This window comes from Protopterus annectens, chromosome 3.part0 (assembly GCF_019279795.1).
Source record: "Protopterus annectens isolate FY-2018-M chromosome 3.part0, PAN1.0, whole genome shotgun sequence".
Classification (NCBI taxonomy): Eukaryota; Metazoa; Chordata; order Ceratodontiformes; family Protopteridae; genus Protopterus; species Protopterus annectens.
In genome coordinates, this window is record NC_056731.1 from 1,641,374,352 (window position 1) to 1,641,394,740 (window position 20,389).

At 37.8% G+C, this 20,389-nt stretch overlaps 1 protein-coding gene across 1 annotated transcript in view; it reads right to left on the reverse strand.

The window, feature by feature from the left end:
* Positions 1 to 20,389, reverse strand: part of ATP6V1C1 (ATPase H+ transporting V1 subunit C1) — a 1,077,102-nt gene that overhangs the window by 304,934 nt on the left and 751,779 nt on the right. The window contains exons 9-10 of the mRNA XM_044065676.1: positions 5,173 to 5,265; positions 5,000 to 5,093 (exon numbers count right to left, since the gene is read on the reverse strand). Of these exons, the coding sequence (XP_043921611.1) occupies positions 5,000 to 5,093; positions 5,173 to 5,265 (187 nt within the window). The remainder of the gene's footprint in view (positions 1 to 4,999; positions 5,094 to 5,172; positions 5,266 to 20,389) is intronic.

Consider the following 20,389-nt stretch of genomic DNA (forward strand, 5'->3'; position numbering starts at 1 on the left):
AAAGGAAACATGTCTCCACAACAACTGCAAATAAAATCTATAGCTGTCATATTCTCTGCAACATAGAAAAAAAAAACAAAAAAACAAATAAACCCTTGGAAAGCACAAAGCATTACTCCACAAAGTACAGTGATGTGCCAACCTAAAATAAAAAAAAAATAATAAAACTTGCATGAAAATGTCAGGTGTGAGCATATCCATCCATCCACTTTCCCCATTTTCCATTTTTGCAATATCCAAATGTAATTATCTGGATGCAAGCACACTTTTGGCTCCTATTCAGAAAAGGTGATAGTAAATGCACTTAAATCATCTGTGCATACATAACAAATGGAGGAGCAGAACAGCACTAATTTGTGTACTGCAAGCAAGAAGTGAGAAAACAAAAAAAAAAGAAGTTCCTGCACAGAATGGCATCATTTTAAAAATAAATTAACTTTTTAAAATAATGGTATTGTATGCCTGCAGTAACTCAAACCTATGTGTATAATGCAGAATGTTGACATGGCTGGCTTGTTTAATTATTTAGACTTTACTCTGATGATCAAGCCACATGCAAGCATGACTTACTGCTAAATTAGTTTGCACTTTAAAAGGTCTTATATGTGTAGATTATTATTATACATATTGTAAAAACAATCAATCAAACCAGCCACAACAAATGCACGTATGATTCATGAATTACAAACTGTGTTCTTGAGCTAGGTGATGCACAATGTTGTAATACCAAAGGACAGCCTGTAATACAAGATTTTGATGCTGAAATTTAACTTCAATGCATGCATAAATATTTCAAGTCCAAAGGAAAAATACTCCCACAATGCTGCACTAAAAATATTTTCTTGGTTACTACTACTACTGCACTTTTAAGAGTGTTTATTGGTTTACCTTCATTTGTTTGAAATGTAAATAACCAAACGGCATTCTGTGCAACTTAAAATATCGAAAAACGGTAAAAGCCTGCAAACAAATGTCGAAAATGATTTCTTGGAATTCGAAAATCCATCATTTTTGAAATCCATGACAACAGTGCACTCCCCCTGACATCCATGACAACAGTGCACTCCCCCTGACATTTAAAAGACATCACCAGATGTCTCCAAACACCGATATGCAGGGGGGGCAACTCCCCTGCACTCCTCACACCCCCTGCTACTTTATTATACTAACTCCGAAATCGCACTACAGTCAAGGAAGGGGTGCATGTTCAGACCGCCACTGTAGTGCGATCTGCACCTCAAAACAACGAATTACAATGAGCGAATGCACACTGGCTTTCGCTCATGTGTAATTTCGAACATACATGGTTTGTCAAAACTGACATCCTGTAAGCTTCCTTTCGCACATCTGCCATCGGAGATGTGCACTTCAAACATGTGAAGGTAAACTGCGTTTATCACATCTTCCTGGTACCCAAATGAAAAATGTCTATGTATCTATAACTATTTATTCACTGTTTCTGTGGTCCAGTGTGTGACTAAAATGATTTGAGAACTCAGCCGGTTAACAAAGTAAAATAAAGATGATCATTATCTTACAATTCTAGACTCTAGAAATATTCCACGTAGGAACTCAGTAGCTCTATTGTTAATGGACAAAAGGACAGAAATCAAATTACCTACTTCAAGTACGCTACTAACATCTAAAAAGAAATATAAACTAAAAAAAAAATGGAATGAAACCAAATAAAGCTTAAATGTCCAGCTTACATCAAAAAAGGAAGAAAATATAGAAAAAGTAAGGATATAAACACAAATGGAAAATCTGCAGCCTGAAACTAAAGCACTTGATAAAGCATCAGAACCAAGATCCTATGTTATTCAAGGAATGATGTGAGCTAAGAATCTCTTAACATCTGATTAAATAAAAGTACACTGGAATTTAAGGAACCAGAATTGTTCTAAAAAAACAGAGACTTTTAAGTCAGTACCAATCGAATGCTGCAGGAAGTGGTTTCCCTAGTTGTTGCTAACTAAAAAGTTAGAGAGCAGCAAGAACTATTCTCAAAGGAAAGCTAAATATCCAAAGTGAATAGTCCTATTTTTCTTATTTTGGCTGCTCCTGTTAGGGGTCGCCACAGCAGATCAACTGTTTCCATTTCTTCCTGTCCTCTTCATCTTGCTCTGTCACACCAACCACCTGCATGTCCTCTCTCACCACATCCATAAACCTTATCTTAGGCCTTCCTCTTTTCCTGTTACCTGGCAGCTTCATCCTTAGCATCTTTTTCCCAATATACTCTGCATCCCTCCTCAGCACATGTCCAAACCAACGTAATCTTGCCTCTCTGGCTTCGTCTCCAAACCTTCCAACCTGAGCTGACCCTCTAATATACTTATTCCTAATCCTGTCCATCTTCGTCACACCCAGTGCAAATCTTAACATCTTCAACTCTCCCACGTCAAGCTCTGACTCCTGCCTTTTTGTTAATGCCACTGTCTTCAAGCCATGCAACATAGCTGATCTCACTACCCTCTTGTAGACCTTCCCTTTCACTCTTACTGGTACTAGTCTGTCACAAATCACTCCTGACACCCTTCTCCACCCTGCCTGTACTCTCTTCTTCACCTCTCTTCCACATTCACCATTACTCTGAACTGTTGATCCCAAGTACTTAAACTCATTCACCTTCGCCACCTCTACTCCCTGCATCCTCACCATTCCTCTATCCTCCATCTCATTCACACACATATATTCTGTCTTAGTCCTGCTGACCTTCACTCCTCCTCTCTCTAGAGCATATCTCCACCTCACCAGGGTCTCCTCCACCTGTTCCCTACTCTCACTACAGATCACAATGTCATCTGCAAACATCATAGTCCACGGGGACTCCTGTCTGATCTCGTCTGTCAACCTGTCCATCATACATTTTTCAAATCTGGAAGACAACTGAAGAAACCAAGTATATGAACAGCTTGAGAGTTTGCCATGATTTTTATGGATTGAAAACTCCATATGCTGATGACAAGAGAGTACAGTTTTGATATAAAATCACATGACATGCTTAATATAAAATTAAACAATTTAAATGATGAATGCAGCATAATGCATGCTACTTCACTGAATGTACATATATTAAAAACGTACACATTATAACTAGAAAAGGGAGATAACAGTGTGGAGCAAATGGGAATATGCATATAAGTGATAAATATGTTAATGCCATGCTACAAGAACTTGTATGTCATCTGATAAATTTCCTTCTAGGAGGCATTCACAATGAAGACCTCATGGGAAGCTGGAAACACATCCATAGCATGTTTACTTACCAAACAACATAAAGAACATCTCTATCAAAGTACACAATGAGGAACCTTGTTTGCAGACTTTATTTTGAACATAAACAAACTGCCATTCAATGAAGATGACAACTTGTTAACTATTGATGTGTCATGACTCTCTATCGCGCGCGCCGCTTAGAAGCGATGGACAGGAATGGACAGGATACAAAAGTTTTTGGAAGTGAACTGGTTTTAAGGATATGCAGATAAATAGTACTAACCAGTAACTACTATTCTATTTACAGAAGAAAAACTGGTGGATAATATCAGTAATTCCACTGAGTTCCTGAAGTTCACTTTTTTAAATTTTCTACCCAAGCTGGATTATTTAGATGTCAAACTTACAAAGGATATTGTCATCAGTGCTTCAGGTTAATTCAGAAGCAATTCTGGACATCATCCGTAAGAACTGGAGGTTGATATCCTCAAACCCCATCTAGCAGGAAAATTAAATTTGAAGGAACTATTACAAAGGGATATCAACAGCATCATGTAAAGATGACAACACACTGGCCAAACATATGCATTGTTCCCAGGGACATAGTTTAGCTTTATGGCTATAGACCATGTACCCAAAAAAATCAGAGGGCCCTGTATCTCTAATACTAGAAATTTGAGCTGGATTGGCAAATTAAAAGTTATTTTAGGTAAAACCTACTGTTACTATATAGTTTTGATGATTTGGCAGTGTTGCGTGTTATCAGCATCTTGCACTAACACATTAGGTCTCTAGTTGACTGACTTGACCGTACTATTTCAGGGCTTTGCTTAACCTACACAGTCAGGTTTATAACTAGTTCTAGTGGTCTTAGTACAAATAGAATGTTTAATAAACTAAAGCCTGAGCAAATATGTACTTACATATTTTGTATAGTAGTTTATTGTAAATAGTAATGACATCTGTTTTTTTATCATCCATATTATTGTTAAGTCGTTGATCTTTTTTTTAATAATTTAATCTATTTTTTATTGTGTTGTGCTACTTTTAAAAATGATTAAATGTAACATCTCTATCTTAGCCAGTGCAGCTCTTGGCTGGTAATTTGATGGTCAAATGGACAATTAAAATCCTTATGACATCCAAATGCAAGGCCTTACTGACAATAGACAAGAGTAAGGATGTGAAGTGAGCAAGTGGTAATAAAAAAAACTAGTGCAATTAGGGGATGAGCATGATTGTGAAGTTTGTGTATTATGTCACGGCCAACATCAGGGTGCACAGATATCCCTGAATGTCCTTCTTCCTGAAAAAAGGAACTTCTAATTGCTGAAGAAAGAAGAAATATCCAGCACATGACAGTCCTTGATATTAGATCAGGATTTTAAGCAGTTTAAACAGGCTGTATGAAATAGGTATGCACAGTGGACTAAATTAGTCTTTCCCTAATACAACTTCAGGGTTCTGTTTGCATACTTTCTCCAACCTTTTCATGCCAAATAAAACTCAAGTACTCCACTTCAAACACTTTTACGTTCTTTCTGTTTAGGATTATTAATCATTGTTGGTATATTTTGCACCACATATTACACAATTACCTAAGCAATATTTTCCTAGTGTGCACATCCAAAACCCAAATACAGCACAACAAACTTAGTTACAGCATAGCTACAGTTTTGAAAGTAGCAAGAATTCAAGCCCCTCCCTATTTCTATAAAGGGCTAATATCATGAAGATCATGAATAATTATCAACTGTATTGTCTTCAGAGGAAAACTTACAAACTGCTTCTTCTTGTCAGTTGAAAGTCTGTTCATTTCCTCTTTATCTGCTTTCATCTCTTCCTCATTATACTGAAAATCACGAACGATAAACCTGCATTTGACAATAACATAATTAATTCTCAAATCTGTCACTTGAGTGCATGTAAAATATTGTAAAAGTCCATTCTTACTTGCTTTCCCTGGCATTGTGCTTGAAGTCATCAACTGCTTTCTTGAAGAGGGTGACATTGCAAAGGTAACTGTCCTGGTCCTCAGTGAGTATCCTTAAAAGAAAGAATTAAAACAAAGTACAGCAAAACGATGTGCGTTTTGAAAAAATATTGCAAGACATTCAGCTATTTAAGTACATTGAAATGGTATTTTTGACTTAAAAAAAAAATATATATATATATATATATATCTAGAAAAGGCATTGCTATTCACACTGCTGTTAATGTACATCACATAATCACATGTGCAGTCAGATTCTGCTAGCTATGAAAGTCAAGTTCTGCAGCAGCCATGACACAAGCATGTTTGGTGATTGCAGACATTCTTCGATTCAGAGAAAGGCTTAATTCCAAAAACGCACACCATACCTGCAATCAATAAAATGCCCAAGGAAGAAAAAAAGAAATTCAAGCCAAAACACATATAAATTAGTGGATCAATAAATATTCTGCGGATTTGAAAATGGGTTGCGATAATGAATTACACATCATCGCCAGAAGAATACTAATATACTAATACTAACTTAACAGATGTGAAGACTTAACTGTGACTGCAGGAAAACATAAAAAACAGCACATCTAGCATAACCACAACAAATTAAATACAACATCCACAGGACAAATGAAAAAGCAATTGTGGGAAATTGTGTGAATGAGTATATGTCATTTCATCTAAGACTTAATTTACCTAACCGCAACTTATCAAACCCAACTTATCTAAACTAATTTCATCTAAAATACCAAAACTAAAACAAGAACAAATGTTTTTGTGCATTGCAGAATTTTTTTTTTAATCACCGGTATAAGTTTTCTAAAAGATGTACAAGTAATGTTGCTGTTTGCTTTATTACAGTGTGCTGGATTGTGCAAGCTTGTTCATAGGGAAGTACCTGACTGCTTGTCCCTATGGGCCATTTTAAGCCTAGCAGTCTCCCTTCAAAGGTGAACATCAAACCTATATCTTGTGTTTGTGAGGTAAACACTGTAACCATTATGCCAACCTCAAACCCTTGTAGTGCACTTCTAGTGTTTTTCCCCTTTCTTCCACTGTTGTGTGGCTGTGGTGGTATTATATACAAGATGGAGGGGGCTGTAAAAAAATTGTTCTGCCCCCCCCCCCCACACAAGTTCTGCTTGCTTGTTTATATGAATTGTATTCAATAAGTTGTGTTTAGATAAGTTGCATTTTAGATGAAATGACACACATGCACATTATTTATATAGATATAAACATGCACACGTACATGTATACAAACACACCATTAAAAACAAATAAGGGAACTCTACATACAGATATATATATATATATATATATATATATATATATCTAATATAAATAGGATCATAGGAGGTTATTAGGCTAATGGCCCTAGGGCCCTTACAAGCCTAGCCAAGAACAACCTCTGTTCCCAAGAATATCAAGGTAAACAGAACTAAGTCAACTACCACCCCTGTCCAAGAGGGGCATAGGTGAAACTTCTGGGGTCAATTTATGGTTTCCCATCCAATCATCCAAATTATGCTTAAATATGGTCAGCGAGGGACCCTGCTTCACTTGAAAGTTTGTTCCAGAGGAGAGGTAAACTCTGCGAGACATATCTGCCTCTCCAGCAAGTGCTGTTAATGTGACATACTAGTTGAGCTCCCTAAGGCGAGTGCATCTTATACCATTTGATTTACTAATGAGCAGCATTTCCATTACAGCAGGAGCTGAGATTGCTTTTATTGCAAGGCAGAGGTCACCTTTGAGTAGTCTGTAAGACACAGAATACAGTGACAGTGATTTCAGTCTGTCAATGTATGAAGACCCTGAATTATCGTTGTAAGAAACCTTTGAGGTCTTTCCAGTTGCTGCAGGTGCCTTGTAAGGTACATACCAAAGGTAGCATTGTAGTTATTATTGTCCTGATGAGTGAGGAGTATAGGGATATTATAACCACTTTTCTACTGGATGCAATGCCCTTAGTTATGAGGTGAATGATATAGAAAGCCTTTCTCACCACTGTGGAGACGTGGTGGTCAAAGGAAAGGTTGCTGTTAACCTCTATGACTAAATCTCTCACCACTGATTCCATGCTTAAGGTGTTGTTACTAATATGGTAATCTGCAGGGACATCATCCTTGCTGAAGGGGATGATCATGAATTTTTTTGTACCGAGTTTTAGCCCATGACTTTGGCACTAGCTGTTTGTCTGTGTAAGTCCCTCTTGTAGGATATTGACATCGCTTGGGGTCTTGATGAGTACACCCAGTTTGCAATCATCAGTAAACTTTGTCAGCCATAAGCCTTTCATTTTAACCTGTACAACGCAGAAGTAGATTCCAAACAATAGGGGCCCCAGCACTAATCCCAGTGGAACACCAATAGTAATGGGTCTGCTAGTGGAGGTAGAGTCACCTATTTTGACTGTGCGCGTTCTTATCGGTGAGCCAGTTTGCAACCCACCTGACAATATACAAGTTGATCTCCAGCTGGGTGAGTTTATCAATGATGTCTGAGTGGGGAATAGTCTCGAAGGCCTAGGTCAGGTCCAGGTAGGCTGTGTGCCTGAATTTGCCCTTCGTCCAGGGCTTTGGTGACTGTCTCAAAGTCCACCAAGTTCAAGAGGCAGAATCTCCCTTTAAGAAAGCCAAACTGGGTCAGGTTGTGCGTCTGGAGGTCTCCTATATTTTTGTTGATAAGGTCCGTGATTATTCTTTCCATAGCCTTGCAGATTAGGCTGGTCAGGCTTATGGGTCTATAGTTGCCAGGGTCTGTGGAGGCACCTCCTTTATGTAATAGGATGATGGCTGCTGTTTTCCATTCAGCAGGTGCAAAACCATTGCTTAGACTGTGGTTAAAAAGAGTACCTAGCAGTAAGCTAGTTCCTGTTTTAATCTATTTAAAACACAGCCTGGGATATTATCAGGTCCCACAGATGCTGTGTTTTTGGCTTTGGAGAGACCAATTGCGACCTGCTCCTTGGATATACTAGGTTAAGGACAGGTGGTAGGGATGCTTTGGTTATATGTGGTGGGGACAGGGGCGGGGGGGGAGTATTCACTGAACCTGTGAGCTAGCAGGTTAGTTTTTCTGCAGGTTTAGTATATGTGGTGCCATTAACAACCAGTTCTGCACAGATCTGGCTTTTTCCTTTAAGGTTTCTGACATAGCTAAAGAAGGCCTTATGGTTATTATCGTGAAGGAGGTTAATTTGGATCCATAGTTAGCTTTAGAATGCCTTACAATGTTTTATTTGCTTGTTTAAGTCGAGGAGGGAATGCTTCCAATTCATATTTATAGATACTTCCATTCATATCTATAGACAGATGGATAGATAGATACACTCAGACACACACACACGCACAAATACACAGTACTATGCAATATCAAACATTGTATTACTGCTCAGCAACCTTCCTGTCAACCAAATTGCATTGATAATCTCTTTGTCAACTAAGAGGTTATTCAAATGACTGCAAGTTTCACTTCCCCTTTTAGTATTTATGAGGTACCTGCTAGTGAAAAGACGGGTGATCTTCCTATTACCAAGCTTCACTGAGCAAATTAACAAAGAATGGCTGTATGCTTCTGTCTAGTTTAGTCTTATACTTTCTGGTTTGCTATGAATTATTGACCACTTATTGGTATTTTCCTGTTCTATTTCTCTTGACTAGCGCTATTAGCTGCATGTGTGCCCCTTTACTTGTCTATGCATTTCACTGTTGGGAATAGTGTTAATACAAATCGGGCTACTTTTTTAAATAATATAAGATACACACACACACATATATATATATATATATATATATATATATATATATATATATATACATATATACATACACATTTACTATCAAAATCTTGATGTTTAAAACAAAACAAGTTCCTAACATCGAAAGACAGCTCTGAATTCCTACATATTAAGTAGTTGAAATTGTCGAATCTGATGAATGAAATCAGCAGATTCAGCATTTTCATTGAATACTGAATGTGATGTCCATATCGCTGATAAGGTAAGTGAAAATCTTACACTTGTATTCATGTTTTTGAAGGGGTGAAAGACCCCTGCACCCCCCACACCCCCCGCAAATTATATATTCCAACTCCAAGATCACACCACAGTGAGGAAAGGGATACATTTCCCAATCCGCACTATACTGTGATCTCCATTCAAAACATCAAGCACAGTGGCATTTAGGTTCATAGGTAGGTACTAGGCTATTGGCCCTAGGGCCTATATAAGCTTAGCCAAAGGTAACCTGGCTTTCGCCATCCAAGAAAATTATTTTCCTCCGCCATTGTCGAGCAGAGCCACAGAAGTGATCCCCGGGGTGAATTTCCTATCTCCCATCCAATCATCAAGATTTTTCTTGAACAGTGCTAATGTGGAGCTTTGTTTGATATAGATAGGTAGTTTGTTCCAGAGTATGGGAAGTCTCTGGGACAGGAATCCATCCCTCCAGCATGTTCTGTTTATTGTGGTGATGAGGTTTGGGTCCCTAGAGCGTGTAGCTCATAGGGACTGGGATTTCTTTAAGTGGAACATGTCCAAAAGCACTGGGGGGTTTGACAGCTGTGTGTGTTAGGCAGAGATCGCCTCTGAGTAGGCGATATGCAAAGGAGTAAAGCTGCAGTTTTTTGAGACGGTCTGCATAGGGCATCTCTGAGGCCGGTAATCCTCTTTGTGAGGTATTTCTGTATTATAAAATAATACAACCAAAAAGCTCAGAGAAATGAACTCACTGCAGAAAAAATAAAGAAATACACACTAGCATCACTGAAGGATGAAAGCGCTTAATACCAGTTCCGTCTAGTGTGTATTTCTTTAGTTTTGCTGCAGTGAGTTCATTTTAACATATATATATGTATACATAGCCACGAATATATAAAAGCACAAAGTGACCAGAAAATGCAGTTATTCAGTCTAGCGCCTCATCTACATTAGATGCACGAATCTTTAAAGGCATGTAGCAGAGTTGCTAGACTAAATAAAAGTTTATTTTATGGTTGCTTTCTGGTTTATATATCAAACAAGAAAGAGCACAACTTCCTCAGAACTGTTTACCACAGCATCCAAACATTAGTCTTCTATGTGGAAAGTGTCCATCACTTTGGGGGAAAATCAAAATGTAGAAAACAGCAGCAGTTTTGCCAGTGCATCTATCAAGAGGGGAGATATGAGGTTTCTAACGTGGGTTATTTCCATGTTGCCACAAGTAATCTAAAATCCTTCAGTCTGATTCTTACCTCACCTGACAATGTGCCAACATCCAGACACAGAGGAACAGGTGGGTCAGATATGCAAGGGAGAGGGCCTGATGGACGGATCAGTGACAGCGCAAAAAATTGTTACAAATAACAGTAAACCACAAAGATCTGTTCAGCTAAAACAACATGGGCATGGGAGGTTTTACAAAATATTACAGGAATCTAATCACAGGACATTTACAAAGCAAAAAAAAACATGAGGACCAGGGCAAGTATGTAAACAATCAAATGCCAAACAAGGAATACTCTATTTCTGTAACAGTTTTCTCTGTATCTAGGAAGGGAAGCTCCAGACCTTCAGTACCATTTTCCCACTGGTCCACAACAATTTTACTAAATGTTTTAGCAAAGAATGTAACACGACTTTAAATACAATCCCAGTAATGTACAACATACTGAAATAAATACATATTCTCCAAACTGTCATTGATGCCTGTAGTGTTTCAAAGAATCTTGTACCCGACAACATCTACAGGTTCATAGATGGTCAAGTAGGCTATAAACACATGACCCATTTTAAGCATAGCCACAGCTTTCCCTAAATTTACCAAGATGTTGCTAATATGACTACCAATAAGTCTTTCAAGAAAATGTGGAGACAGGTAGAGGCTTAGTTCTATGGAACTTGTCTAAGAGGCCTCTAACCACAGATGAGAAAAGTGTGTTGGGGGGAAAGGTCTCTCATTCATCCCTACACAGCATGGTAATGTGACAGACACAATATTAGACACTAAAATATTTATTAGGAATGTTTCCTTAAAGATGCAATTTGGTGGTGAACAAGTGAATAATGCTGCCTTTTTTGGTTTTAGGAAACCTAGTTTGTATATGCTGACCAATCATCCTATATTAGAAGCATGACAAGTTAGTTGAACATGATATACATCAGATTTTTAATCTATATTTAAATGGTAGCAAGTGCAATTATATTGACAACCTTACATCTAATGAAAGGTTAGCATTGACTACTTTACAGAATGATGCTACAATAGCCATTAGACAAACTGATAAAGGTGGCTCTATAGTCATCTTGGACAAGTCTGACTACTTTCATGCTATGAGAGACATGCTGAGTGATCCTTTACACTATGTAGTGATCGATAAAGACGACATTAGTTAGTTGAGAAAATTAGAATATGTGATGCTTTAAACAATTGCTTGTTTAATAAAATGATTAGTTTTGAGTTATATATGTATTTTTTGGTTGATGAGCCCTTGGTTCTGGTTATTTAGGGCCTTCTGAAAATACATAAAGATAGTCATAGACCACCCTTCAGACCTATTGTGGCTGGTCGGAGTGCTGAACCTTTTTCTATATTTGTAGAAAACAATTTACGCCCTTGCTTTAGACAGAAATTTGATAGTGTTGAGGGACTCCAAACAATTTCTTAGTAACCTCTTTGACTTTATTAAGACAACCACTAGATATGAAGCATTACCTGGTGACTAGTGACTATGGATGTTCAATCATTGTTTATGATGAGTCCTAACTATCTTGGTATTATTTATGTTAAGAATTATTTATCCAAATATGGAACTTATGACCACTCCCTTATTGAGTTGATTAGTTTCTGCATGAAAATTGTGCTTGAGAATAACATATTTGTATTTAATGGTGTGCATTACATACAGAAAGATGGCGTAGCTATGGGCACATCTAGTGCCAATAGCTACGCCAAAATGGTCATGGCAACTTGGGAGGAGGAATGTATATTGTCCACACACTGGTTTCAACAATATGTCTCCTTTTATTGTTGATTTGTGGACGACCTGTTCTTTATTTGGACAGGTGAGGTTAATGAGTTGGTTAAGTTTCATGAGAGTTTAAACTTATCTACATCTTTTCTTACGTTTTCCCTAGTTTACTCTGAAACACAGACTGAGTTCCTGGATGTTTTGCTATGTCGGCAGGCCAATGGCCTCTTAGACACTGGGATTTAAGAAACCATATTACAAAAACACCTTACTACAAAGGTGTAGCATGCATTCTTCCATGTGATCAAGAATATAAAGGACAGGGCATGAGGGCATTGAGGTTGACTGCATCAGATACAAGCTTAAGTTCAGAATTATCTGACCTTAAGGGTAGGTTACTTGTTAGAGGGTATAGAGAAGAAGAAGTGCATAATATCCTAATACACTACTGCTCCTCTACTGCTCCTCTGAGGAATGATTTAACTAAACCCTATTATTCAGATCAAGTGGCTCATCTTTATAAGTTGCACTCCCAGTCTGACATCCATAACAAAACCTCCATCTCATTATTTTACACCACAGACACTAGAAAGACAGCTGAAGTTATTAACAGACACTGGGGTGTATTAGTCACATACGCTGGTATAAAGAGGAATGCTGGTGACACTCCACATTTCATCTACAAAAACAAGAAAAAATCTGAGACGGCTTTTATGCTATCCGGACAGCTATAAGATGCCTATATGTGATGTAGTTAATGCGACTCTACCTTGTGGTAATTGTAATTACTGTGGTTATTTAGACAGCAATGGGTATTCTGAACTCCCTGATATTGGATGCAGGTTCCATTTTAAGACAGTTGCCACATGTTCAACATCGCATGTAGTCAATTTGGCTCACTGTCTAGTTTGCCATGCATTTTACGTTGGCAAAACGGACAGAGCCTTGAAGGATAGGATCAGGGAACACCTATACAATACACGTCATGCCTCTGCTAAATATGTTATGAACGCTAATTCACAACATATATTTCAGTTTCTGGTTATCAACAGGATACAACCTAGTATTCGGGGGTGATGTGAGAAATTTCACTGAAACCAGAGAAGTTAGGTGGATGATCAGACTGGACTCAATGAGAAGGTCCCCTTGAGACCTATTTTGAAGGGACAAGGGCTCAGAACTTGGACAGTAAAGTTTACACACACACACATATATACATATATATATATATATATATATATGTTGTTGTTGTCTCTTTCGGCTTTTCCCGGTTAGGGGTCGCTACAGCGGAACTCCGGTCCGCTAATGATTGGCAGTAGAACTTGGACAGTAAAGTTTACACACACACATATATATATATATATATATATGTTGTTGTCTCTTTCTGCTTTTCCCGGTTAGGGGTCGCCACAGCGCAACTCCGGTCCGCTAATGATTGGCAGTAGATTTTTACATGCCGAGTTGCCAGCTCTGACGCACAACTTTCAACGAAGGCACGCCCATTCATGCATGTATCCACACAGAAGACTCTCTCTCTCTCTCTCTCTCTCTATATATATATATATATATATATATATATATTTTTTTTTTTTTTTTAATATATTTACATGTTTATATTCTATTGCTATATTTTACATTTATGTGCTATGTTTTATATGTGATATATATATTCACATTTTTGTGTTGCTTTAAGGAAGGGACTGGCGCTGTAAAAGGATTGGTTAGACGTTAATTTATGCTCCTATAAATGTGATCATTGTTTTTATTTATTTTATGGTCTGATGAAGCAGTTGTGAAACCACTTACCACTGAATAAAGTACATTTTATGAGATCCTGGGCAGTGTTTACTTCGTTGGTTTTCTTGTTCTTCTTTGAAGAAATTATATATTTAAAGCAGATTTTTACTTACAAGAAGAAACTGCATTCAAAAGATTCCTCATACTTTCACAACTGGTCAGAACAAACTAACATACAAGGCCGACAAATCAAAATTCTGAAAATCTAAACTGCAAAAGCTTACACTTTTTTCCTATACTTACCAATCATTTTCCCCTCCTTATCAGAAAGGGTAGGATTGGAATTAACTAAATGCTTAGTAGGATTAACTAAACTCTAGTTGCTGGGTCAGGTTTGCAAATAGATCATACAATTTGAAAAGGCTGAGTAACTTTACAGATCCCATCTTCCTTTGTAGGGGAGGCTGGCTGCCTATCAAGAAAATTGCAGGTAATAACAAACACACACACACACATCCTCCAAAGCAGGCAGAACAAAGGGAATGGGTGAAGGTCTGAGAAACCTGAGTGTTCAACTACTGAAAATACTGGCACATTTTGGAAATAGTCTCAGAGAAAGAGAAACCCCTAGAAATGGAGTCTGAATCAGAAATCTGACTCAAAATCTTTAATCTCTTGAGGAAATGAGGTAACTCCTCTTTTTTTTTTTTTTTTTAACAAACTATTTTATAAGAAGGATCAACAGCTTGAATTAAACCCTGGGGCAGACCCAGTAAACTACTCCTGTCTAAGGAGATTTGAGGAGAAGAAACATGTTTAGTTTTCGGTTTCTTTTTGTAAGGAAAATGGAGCCAACAGTGTTATTAACAGCAGCATCTGTTTCCCCAGGTATCGGCACAACTTTCTGACAAAATGGGGAAGCCTTCCCTGTTGCCTCTCCTAAGGCTGACAAGAGTGTCTCTCCCTTGCCCAGTGAGGGGACCCCAACAGCCACACAAAAAGTACAGTTTTGTACCTACCATAAATGTAGATGTTGCTGCAGTCCTATCCTCAGTCTTTTCTTGCCCTAGATGTCAGAAGACCCTGGCTGGCAAATCATAAACCAGCCCTAGACTTAGAGTAAATAGGAAGGTGATAAGTATGCACTGAACTCAAGTAGCTGCTTCCAAAATATAAATGCTGTTGAAGTGGCAGTAGCCCTAGTGGAATGAGGCCTAATCCCAGCTGGAATCTCCTTGCCATGATGGGAATAACAAAATGCAATGCAAAGCCAATCCACCTAGAAATAGTTTGTTTTGACACAGGCTTGCCCTGTGAACTCAAAGCAAAAGAAACAAACAACTGCTGAGACTGCCTAAAATCCTTAGTCCTGCTTAAATAATAACGCAATTGCCTGTGTACATCTAAAGTGTGCAAAATCTTTTCCCCTTTATTTTGAGGGTCTGCATATGAATAGTTTGGTTTAAAGCCACACTAGAAACCACCTTAGGCATAAAGGAAGGCCTATCCTTATGGAAAATCAAAAAGGGCTCTACTGCCATAAGGGCCTGCAACTCAGACACCCTTCTTGCAGAAGTAATAGCCAACAGAAAAGCAGTCTTCCATGACAAGTGTTTCAATTCAGCAGTAGCTGCAGGCTCAAAGGTTGTAGAGTAAGTTTTTCCAACACAAAATTGAGATCCCAAGCAGGAGTAGGAGCTCGGGGTCTTATATTCTTTGCCCTCTAAGAAACTGCTTGAACAAAGGATAAGGTGGGTCACAATCATAGTGAGCTGAAATTGCTGCAGTATGAATCTTAATGGAAGAGAAGGACAAACCTTTGTCCAATAACTCAGTAAGATATTGAAGAGCCACACTCAAATTAGGCTCAGAAATCTCCAAATTCTTTGTCAAAATAAAAATCTCTTCCATTTTTCTCTCCTTGTACTAGGTCTTCTAGCTTCCATAATCACATTTAAAACTTGTTGAGGAAGTTGAGACCTGCTGTGTTTCAACACAGAATATGCCAGGCAGTTAGATGAAGAGAGTGAAGCTTGACATTGAGCAGATGACCGTCCTTCTGAGATAACAGATGAGGAATCAGAGGTAAAGGCCATGGAGGCTTCTTTACCAGACTCCGTAGTAGTGGGTACCAGTGTTGGCCAATCTGGAGCTATCAAAATCATCCTTGGCCTGTCTTGTCTGACCTTTAATAGTACCTTTGGAAGAAGAGGCAGAGGTGGAAAGGCATACACATGAAGGTTTTTCCAACTGAAAGACAGAGCATCCACTTTCCAAGCTGTGTGATGAAACCCCTTTGTGCAATACTTTGGCAGCTGGTGGTTTAGTGGAGAAGCGAACAGATCTATGTCTGGAGTTCCCCATGACACTGTCAATTTCTGAAATACATGAAGATCCAGTTTCCACGGATCCATGATTTGTCTGCTTAACACATCTGCTAAGGAGTTCTGTGCTCCTGGCAGAAACCTTGCCTGAAGAGTTAGTTGCAAGCTTAGCAGTCTCCCATAAAATCATTGCTTGCCTGCATAGAGGATAAGAATGTGTTCCCCTTGCTTGTTGATGTACCACATGACAGTTGTGTTGTCTGTTAGAATCAACACCTGCCCTGGAAGAAGTAACTCCCTGAAAGCCATTAATGCAAACTGGACTGCTAACATCTCCTTCATGTTGATATGTAGATGCTGTAGTCTGGCAGGCCACTTGTCTTGTATCCACTTTCCATTTAGATGAGCTCCCCAAGCAATGTCCGAGGCATCTGTCGTTAAAATCTGACTTGCCTCTGGCGAGTCCCTTGTTTAGGTGACATTGTATTATTTGAATGACATCCGGTAAAATACTGAGGCAAGAAAACCAAAATGTTCCCCAACGGGTATTAGCCAACTCTGTTGAAATATTTCAGAACGCCAACCTGCACTCAAAACTGCTTCTGCATCGGACCATGCGGCAAAAGACTGAGGATATGGCGTCGGTCATGCGCGGACTATACCCCAATAGTAAGGACTGCAGCAATGGAAAACGAAGAACATCATGACTAACGGTCCACAGTTGCTGTAGGTGTTACACTACAGGGCTCCAGAGTAAAAGATGAGTGGTCTGAGGTACAACGAATGGCCACAGCAGAGTCATCCACCTGTGGCTGAGGCAAATTGCTTGCTTGTTGTGGTGGCAAAGGCTGTTTGCTTAACTTTTTATTTCTGTAGCTGTTAAACAGAGCAAGAGTGGGGCCAGCAGTTTGCTCCATGATCAATCCAAAAATTATGCCTCTTTCCTGGGGAAAACAAGCATCAAAAACTGGTAAAACTTAAACGTCACCTTTTCCAAATATAAATACAGTATTAAAAAAAAAAAAAAACACTTTACCAGCCCCCCAAAATTAAAATAAACACAATTTCTCAACAGACAAAATGTTTTTCAATTACTTGAAACAACTTTTTAACTGAGAGGAAAAAAGAGAACTCACACTTAAAAGTATAATACGGTCTTGTGGGCGTATGTTAAAACACAATCTCCTAACTTTAAAATAATTTTCCTGAATAGAAACGCATTAATAAATAAACTTTTTTCCCAAAGGGAACTTATCTGCCTAGCAAAGAAAAAGCACAAACCATCTGCCAATCTTCAATATACTCTTTTGCAGCAGGAAAGCTCAGCTGTCTGGCTGTGTGCTCCACTGCTAAAGAGTGTATGTGTGTGTATATATACATACACACACTATCTATCTATATATATATATATATATATATATATATATATATATATATATATATATATATATATATATATATATATATATATATATATATATACACACACACACACACACACTCAAAAATAAATACTGAGAAATACTGTGTACGGCACTTGTATAAAGAACTTGATCAATCTTCCCATAATGACAGACTGGTTAAGAGACAGGTTGTATCCTTTGCAGCAATCAAGATGTGGGTGTTAGGACTGCATAAAATCATATTTTTTTAAGGCATCTCAGAATTTCTAAGAAACCAATGAAGGCTACAGCTTATGAATAATGACATATTTTTCAGAAAATGCACGTTAATGCAAAAGGTCTTTCTAAGTTTACAAGAAGGGAAATTAAAATCTGTCCATGACTGTGGGCCTTTGACCCCAATTATTTTTGACTTTGTCCAGATTTCGTAAGCTATGATGTTGAGAGGTACAACAGACATGTCCCTGTGAAACGGAATTTATATCCAGTCTAGTCCAGTTATTGTACTTTGGAGAATAATATGTAAATTTTGTCCGAGTTCCTATTACTGAATTCATATCATACATACCAGGTATTCTCATATTTCTTTAGAAATGTACTCTCTTTTATTATTATGTTTTCTCATTCTAGGCTCTCCCAAATACTTCCTCACTATTACAAATTAGGTTTCTTTTCCCACTCATAAACAATATTCCCAGCTGAAAAATTGTTTCTCACAAAATTCTATTAATCTTCATAATAGTTTTTTTTTTTAAATACAGTTATATACATTTTTCTATCTATATCTATACATACATATACACACACACACAAGCTAACAATCATTCTCCCCTGCCAATAACCCCTATAACCCCTTACCACCACAAATCTACCACTGTTATTTTTTCTTCCTTTCCTGTCACTACTGGAACTACTCTAGCAATCAGTATTACTACTTCTCTAACTTTGTCCCTGATATTCTGCTGAATGTCCACCATGGAATCCATTCTTTGTCAAATTTACAAGATAATTTCTATCCAAATCATACCTCTCAACTGTACAGATTTTTGCAGAATGTCCAGATTTTTGCCTCATATTTTACATCTGTTTCTCATAAAAGTTGTGTTTTCTGGAAATCACTCAGGACTGAATTCACTAAATAATGCCAGACATTTGAGGTTTTAGACTTCATATCCATCAGAAAATATATAACACAAAGCCTGTTATTCTTGCAACTAAGTTAATAAGAGTGATATTTTTCTGTTTGTACAGACTTCTTGTGCTAAGAAATTGAGAGGTATGATCCAAGTATTTATCCCACAACACTGGTATATGTACTTAGCAGTTTAAAATACTCTGTCTTTTTGTCTATATCTGTAAAGCCAATTACATTCTATTGTAAAATGGACAAAGTATATTACAAAAGAAATCCATTATCCCCACTTGCTATAATGTTAGTTCTTTAGAATGTATGTTTTCAACTTTAACCTTACTTGCACAGACTAATATCTGGCAGGTTGATCTCTTATGTAGTTGTTTCCTCTCATCTCCATTTGAACCAATGTCACATTTTCAAGACTTTGCTTCAATGAAAACAAACAACACAACTAAATACATTTTTTAGAGCTTCACCCCCTTTTAACTTACAACGAACACATAAAAACTAAGTATTTTTTTAAAGTTTACCCTAGATAGAAGCAGTTGTCCTTAAACATTAATTATGCATAGTTGTACAAATGCATTAAAATTCTAAAGCTCCTGGGGAGGAAACTTCTTGTACACCATCTTCACTTCCCACAGTCTCATTTATATTTCATTGACCCACTTGCCAATATACATATAAATATTAATTACACTGTACCTTGTTCATTTCACTTAGAAAATGTTCAGAACCTTCATGATCAACTGCTTGCAAATTCAGACCACTAGTCCCCAAGTAAAACAGTTAAAGTTAGGAATGGAGGAAACACAGCTAGTGCTTTTGTAGATCCACAAAAGAACCTTTGCAAATTTTATTCAGAACACCCTCTTAAAATGTCTCATGATTAACTTGCTGTCACCTATAGACTTCTTATCTCTCAGTGAAAACTCTTGCTAATAGAAAAGTATCTAATGTCTTTGCAATGTAAGAAAGAACTACCATTTTCCATGCATTTCATAACATTATCTTTTTATTTTTGGCTTATAAATTATAGCTTATATAGTTTAAACTAGGCACATTAACCTAGATATCTACCTTTACATAAAGGAGAAATTATCTTAATTCTACATACAATCTGATCAATGCACTATAATCCCTCACACCAGCAGCCCAAGCTCACAACATTACACTAAGTACAACTTGCTTTTATCCAGCCTTTCATAGCTTGTTACAGTGTAAAGTCTGGATACTTTACAACTAAGGAAAAGTACTTCCTTGGTTTAATACCTTTAACATATACACCATTTAATGGTAAAACACCCTCACCTCACATTTACAATACCCTGACTGCACACTGTAGAAAACCATTTACAATGTAACATACAATTTACATGCAGACTGCGGTGGTGATGCTGCGGTAGCGCTATTGCCTCACAGTAAGACGTTGTCCCGTTCGATTTGCAGCTAAAGCATCTTCTGTCTGGAGACATGCGTGAATGGGCGTACCTTTGTTGAAGGTTGTGCGTCAGGGCTGGCAACTCGGCACGTAAAAGTCAACTGCCAATCATTAGCGGACCGGAGTTCCGTTGTGGCGACCCCCTAACCGGGAAAAGCCGAAAGACACAACATTAATAAAAACAAACAAAAA